The sequence below is a fragment of the Chaetura pelagica genome, unplaced genomic scaffold (genome assembly GCF_000747805.2).
Source record: "Chaetura pelagica isolate M959 unplaced genomic scaffold, ChaPel_1.0 scaffold104, whole genome shotgun sequence".
NCBI lineage: Eukaryota > Metazoa > Chordata > Aves > Apodiformes > Apodidae > Chaetura > Chaetura pelagica.
Window position 1 is genome coordinate 10,203,789 of NW_009953786.1, and position 7,018 is coordinate 10,210,806.

The 7,018-nt window shown below is 44.9% G+C and overlaps 1 protein-coding gene across 1 annotated transcript in view; it reads right to left on the reverse strand.

Annotated features, from left to right (window-relative positions):
• Positions 1 to 6,237, reverse strand: part of GMPR (guanosine monophosphate reductase) — a 44,670-nt gene extending 38,433 nt beyond the window's left edge. The window contains exon 1 of the mRNA XM_010000994.1: positions 6,103 to 6,237. Coding sequence (XP_009999296.1) covers positions 6,103 to 6,237 — 135 coding nt within the window. The remainder of the gene's footprint in view (positions 1 to 6,102) is intronic.
• Between the last annotated feature and the right edge of the window lie 781 nt (positions 6,238 to 7,018).

Genomic DNA, 7,018 nt, shown 5'->3' on the forward strand with positions numbered 1-7,018 from the left:
GAGGGCGGGAGGGCTGCCCGCGTTCTTCGGGCGGCTGCGGTTCTCCCTGCGCTGCAGCCTCTGGTCTCGTTAGGCATGAAGCGCAAGCGGTGTTGTGGTCACATCCCGGTGTTGGAAGCGTGGGGTTGGGGTTAGTGTTGTTTTCACGTCCTGGTGTTAGAAGCACATGGCTGGGTTTGTTGGGGTTTTTTATATATATACCCTAGTGTTAGGAATAGAATGTTTTGTTCAAGAGAGAAGTGAGATGCCTGCGCGTTCCAGGGACACCCGGAGTGGTTTGCGGCCCAAGAAACCCAGGGACTTAATCAGGCTCCATCTGGGGGATCCGAACACAGAGCAGGATTCGTGGGCGAGGTGGGGCCGAGCGAAGGCGCTTCCAAGGCGCTTCCATCGTGCTCCTGGGGCAGGATGACACCAGTAGGTGCAGATCAGTTTGGTGGTCGGGAAGGCAGCCAAGGGGGCAAGAAAGGTCAGAATTACACCTTAGAAGGTAAAAAGTAAACTGCTAGAGTGGAATGTGTAAACAGGGGCGGGAAACTTGCAGGACAATTAGAAGCGTCGGATGGGCTGTAATCTCTGGGCTACCCTGCCAGTGGGGAAACAGGGGAGGGAACTTTGCATCGGGAATAGGGAATAAAAACCGTTATTCACCTGCCTGTGGGTGTGCCTGCTTGTTCAGGTCACCCATTCTTGCAAGAGCATAAATAAACTGTGCCGGGCTGCAGGATCTGTTTGGGCCTGTTCATTGGCACAGCAAACATTTCTCACAGTCTCCCTTGGGCTTTGGTGGCAACCTGGCCTTGTAGGGAGCTCCGCTCTGAGCCCAGACCTGGTCCCTTCTCTGCCCCTCGTAAAATGGAGTGTTGCTCCCCTTCTGGGACCCCTCGAGCTGGTTCCCCATCTGACTGCAGAGCAAAGGGGCTGGCATGTGTTTTCGGTGTTAGAAACGTTGAGAAACGTGCAGCTGTCGGTCACAGGAGAGCAGTCATGGCACCAGACACCTGGAGCTGCCTCTGCACAATGATTTCCTGTTTTAGTATATGTAGAGAGGCAACAGGGAGCCCTTTTTTTTTTTCCTTTTTTTTTTTTTCCCCTCCGTAGCGTAGAGAAGCGTGATTTGTGACTCTGTGATCAATTCTCAGTGGCCAGCCACTGTTTTAAAACACAGTCGAAAAACCCCCATAGCAACAGAATTACACATGCTGGGTCCATCTATATCTGCTGTCACAGGGGTCAATACTGGGTTGCCAGATACCAGATTATTTTCACAGGAGCTTTCAGCCTTTAAGTCTATTAATTATTAAGTCAGTGGGTTGTAAGATTTGGGCTTCTTTGGAAGATGTGTGAGCTAAGCCTTGTCAGTGACAGGAAACAAGCACAAGAGGGTCATGGCTAGCTTCCCTTCCTCAGACACATGGCAGGATGAGGTTGTGCGTGCTCCCTTCCTTTATCTGAGAGTTGCACATGTCTGGTCAACACCCTGCCTTCAGCAGAGCTCTTTTACATCTCTTTGCTCAAGTGTCCCAGCTAATTTCATGTGACCCAGCATGAGGCCTGGGGTTTACACAGCAGGCAGGGCCTTTGAGTGCTTGCACTTCTGAATGTCTAGGTTGAATGGCCTTGAATCTGGTTTTCAGGAAGCCTTGAGGCTTCAAACGGTGTTCCAGAAGAGCCTTGCCACTGTGGGTATTTCCCACAGAAGTATTAAAGGAAAACAGAACTCTTCATGATTAGTCTCATCTGCATAACAGAGGCCGTTCACTTGATGGTTTCTCCACTGGATTCAGTGATGTAACAGAACTGCTAAAATTTATCCTTCAGATAAATAAATAAAGGGAGCCACATTTCCCTCCGTTTATTGTTCAGTAATAAATTAACATTTTGTTCAGGAGCAGAGAGTACTGATGAGAACAGGTCCTGTGAAAGTGGCATGCCTGTAACAGAGGATGAAGAATGGAGAAAAAAACAAATGCCTCCTGTCTGTGCCTGGCACCATGTCTTCTCTTTGCCCTCATGGCAGGCATGTGATGCTGAGAAGGAAGAAAGAGGCCACTGCGCTGCACTGTGAATTCAAAAGGTCAGTGCTGTCATGGGGAGTAGGAGATGGAGGCTAGGAGTGTTGCTTGTAAGTCCCAGAAAACCCATGCCTGAAGCTTTTCCTCATTTGCAGTATTTTAATTTCAATTTCCACTCATGTGCTGTTTTTCTGTGGATTATGGCATCTGCTAATATCCAATATTTTCCCCATGAACATTTACAAACAGACTAGTCAGGTGTCTCAAATCAGCTCTAGTCATCTTGAAAAATTAAAAAGTCTTCCAGTTTCTTACTTCAAGATATATTTTCTGTACATAAAATTATGGTTTCTTGCTGAACCACCTGTATTTTTTTAATGTCCTTTCTGAAGTATGGACATGAAAAAGGACATGATCAGTAATCATCACATTAATATCATAGCCAGAAATTAAGGTCACTTCATTATGTACCTTTGCTATTCCTTTTTACACCTGCAGTTATGCCATCTTACCTCTCAGTGTTATGGAAGAGAGACCAAGCTGTATGCAGTTTTGGTATTTATCCTGTAAGAGCAAATGTGCTATCACTGATCTCAGAAATTAACATATGTAAATTATTCCAGCTACTTTCCTTCAGAGCTTTTCTCTAATTTGTTGTTTTATATTTATACCTAAAAGCAGATGGAACTGCACTCAGGAGATAACTCATCAGCCACTGTAGCTGAAAAGACTAATGCCAGTGTAGCTCTGTAGGCCTTCTGACAGTTTCCTGAACTTGATGTTTTTGTAAAGAGGGAGAAGTGGTCATAATAACGCAAATAGTTATTGCCATGTCTCAAGAAGAAGCATCTGTCTGACTTAAGCCTATGATTGTCTAAGAGTTATTTCTGTCCTTCTGATTTTCATCCTGTTGATGTAATTGTAGATGCTGTTGTATCTCATAATAGCAATGAGTTCACAAATGGGATTTGGTGACAAAGGACACAAAGAGGCAGAGATACTCATGGGTGACTTCACCTTGGTCTTCCACGGTAAGATTTGCCTCAGGAATCTAAAGCCTCAGAGACCCATGGGAAAGTCAGAAGCAGTGAAAACTTATCCTAAAGAAGGGCAGGCTTGGAGGGGAGGGGGAAAGGCTTCCTGAAGGCTGAAAAAAGTACATGTTGGTCCTGTCTTTGAGAAGAGCAAGAAGGAAGGAGGATCTGGGGAGCTACAGGCCAGTCACCCTCACTTTGATGCCTAGGAAGGTGATAGAATAAATAATCCTGGTAAACATTTCCAAACACATGAAGGACAAAGAAGGTGGCTGGAAGTAGTTAGCATGAATTTACAAAGACAAAATTATACTGAGCTAACCTGATTACCTTCTATGATGAGATTACTTGCTTGGTGGATGAGGGGAAAGCAATGAATGTTGTTTATATTGACTTTGGCAAGGCTTTTGACAGGCTCCCATAACATCCCCGTAGACAGACTAGCTAAAAGGACAACGAAGTGTCCTTTAAAAATGAGGGAACTTCTGGGCTTAAAGGGTTGTGGTCGGTGACATGAAGTCCAGCTGGACATCATCCATTTGTGGCATGCCCAGTTAATTGTATATGGCATTAAAAACACCTTTTTTTTTTCATGCTTCTAATTTAAATAGGAACACTTTCCTCACCGACTCCTTGGTACTGAAAAAGGCGTTTGGTGATAACCTTCATATGTGAGCACTTCTGAGCACCAGAAGCACCTCTAGGGTGAATGCTTAATGAGGTTGTCATTGTTTGTCAACAGAAACTCTGGTCACAGCAGATGCTCTGCTGACACAACTGAAGGCACATGCTGACTTCTTTGCTGTGGTGCTTAGGAAAATGCTATAGCCTTATATTGCTCCGTACAGACAGCCTGTAACATAATCAGCACGCACATTTAAGGAGTGTGGTGAACAGTAGTGAAAGCGTTGCTCAGCTGGCAAGTGCTCCCACAAACTGTGTCACAACTTCCCAACAAAATCCCGTATCTGGAAAGAACAACGTGCTGCAGGACATGTGTCATGAAAATGTTTCACTGTTAAGGAGAAGTCATACATTTGGGAAAAGAGCCTTGTTCTTGTTATGAGAAATTGAAATCACTTTTATTATTCTGTTTGAATGTGGGACACTGAATAGCATTTCCCAGTAGATGGATCAAGAGACCTAACTCAGCAAATGCTGCAAATGCAAGCAGAAGATTTCCTTTGGTTGTAGAGATAAGGAGGTTTCTTGGAACTATCACTAGTATTACAGCATCTACAGTAGGGCTTTTGCTGGCCTTGATAGCCACCAGAAATGGGAGGAGTGGGGCTGACACCTCTGACTTACACAGCTGTGTCAACCAGACTTTAGCTACATCCATGAAGATCACTTGATATGAAGTGAAGAGACTCATATTCCATAAGTATTTCTATTAAATTCAAAGGTCTTAAGGTAGACCACTAATCATAACCTAAATCCCAGGCCCAAGCTGAATTCCGTAGGACAACCTCTCATTTGAGGTATAATTTACTTAGGAGTGATGATATCCATTCCCATTTGATTACAGTAGATTTCAAATGCTAATTATAAATAATCACATCAATTAATAATTAAGGGGACTCTGACCTTCCTTGGCTTATGAGAGAGTCTGTCTGTGCTGATAAATAAAATGGACCAAGCCCAATCTCTGTGCCTGCAAGGCAAGGGGCAAAGTGTTGCTCACATGTAGCATCCGTTTAGATGCCATATGTGAGCTTCAAGGGGTTTCACTCATACTGCAGATTGGAAACAGTCTGGTGCTGTCCTCTGACATGTACTCTGACTACCTGCTGGAGTACTAGCTGGCTAGGTTGTACATGTGAGTGTGATACTAATTAAAGAGTATGGACCATAGCATGGTAGACCTTATGGACATGGAGTGGTCCAGCTTGGTTTACTACAGGGCTTACTGTTACAAAAAAGGTCTTTAGATTTTATTTTAACAGGGCAAAACCTGTTGTATATTATCCATTTTGAGTTGATATTCCTGTAAATTACATCCAAGTCCCACATACTGTAAAATAAAATGAGATTCTCTCCATGGAAGTTGTAAGCAGTCTCACAGGGTGTAACAGAACTTCTGTTGCTACGGAACACTGGCACAGGTTGCGCAGGTTGTGGAGTCTCTGTCCTTGGAGGCATTAAAAATCCAACTGGACACTGGCCAGTGCAGCCTGCCTTGGCTAAGCCTGCTTGAGCAGGAGTTGGACTATAGGACCTCAAGAAGTCCCTGCTGACCTCCACCACTCTCTTATTCTGTGGTGCTGTACACTACTGGGTATACTACAGAGTATCTTCCCTTTCAAGATCTTAAGGGACTTCAAAAATTGTGGTGATTAAATACTTTGATGGTCATAAGCTTTGTTAAAGCTCATTTATGTAAGACAAAGGCATAGAAAAACAGAATCAGAGATGAAGTAAATCCTATCCAAGTTACACACCAGAATTTTGATTATGATCTCACAATGGCTTTGTAGTGGTAAAATTCTACTGACTTCAGCAGAGCTGTCCTTAATACTACTACTACTACAGGGAGAAACAGGCTGTAGAGTAGATGCCTCAGAGACAAGTGGCAGAGTACCACAGCCTACACTGACTTGTCATTTACAGCAAGTTGACTTCAGACAGTAAATACAGGGGACTCAGTCCTATGACCGTCATTAGCATTTGTTACCATCAAAGCATGGTGAAATTTGACCATTTTCCACCCAGCCTGTATTTGTGCTTGAGATTGCCCCAACCCAGGTGCAGACCCTTGCACTTGGCCTTGTTGAACTGCATGCGGTTTGCATGAGCCCACCTCTCAAAGCCTGTCAAGGCCCCTCTGGATGACATCCCTTCCCTCCAGTGTGTTGACCTCACCACACACTTTGGTGTCATCAGCAAACTTGCTGAGGGTGCACTCAGTCCCACTGTCCACGTTGCCAACAAAGATGTTAAATAGCACCAGTCCAAGTACCGACCCTTGGGGAACACCACTAATCACAGGTCTCCATCTGGACATCAAGCCATTGATCACCACTCTGAGTGCAACCACCCAGCCAGTTCCTTACCCAGCAGTTGGTCCATCCATTGAATCCACATAATTTCGGTTTTGGTACCAGGATGTCGTGTGGAGCAGTGTTGAGGGCTTTGCACAGGTCCAGATAGATGACATTGATTACTTTGCCTTTGTCCACTGATGCCATGACCCCATTGTAGAAGGCCACCAAATTAGGCAGGCAGGATTTACCTTTGTTGAAGCCATGTTGTCTGTCACCAATCACCTCTTTGCTTTTCACATGCCTTACTGGAGCCTTCAGGAGGATCTGCTCCATGATCTTGCTGGCCACAAAGGTGAGACTGACTGTTTTATAGTTCCCTGGGTATTCCTTTTATCCCTTCATAAAAATGGGAGTTATGTTTCCCCTTTTCTAGTCAGTGGGAATTTCTCCAAACTGCCAAGACTTTTCATATGTGATGGACAGAGACTTTGCAAATTTGTTGGCCAGTTCCTTCAGGAGCTGTGGGTGAATCCCATCAGATCCCGTGGACTTGTGCACCTTCATATATTCATGGACCTCCCACAGTGGGGAGATTGTCCTTTTCACAGTCCATACCTTCACCTTCTCTAACTTGGATATTGTGGCCAGAGCCTTTGCTGGTGAACGCTGAGGCAAAGTAGTCATTGAGTACTTCAGCCTTCTCTATGTCTTGCATGGCCAGGTCTCCAGTTTCCTTCTGAAGTGGGCCCACAGTTTCCCTCATCTTCCTCTTATTGCTGACATGCCTGTAGAAACCTTTCTGGTTATTCTTAACATCCTTGGCCAGGTCCAACTCTGTCTGTGCCTTCCTTACCCTATCCTTTGCTTCTCTGACAGCTTGTCTGTACTCCCCCCAGGATACCTGGCCCCGCTTCTGCTCTCTGTATAAGTCCTGAAACTCCTTTTCCTCCTTAGGGAGAGGGGTCAGGACATTGCATTTTTTTAA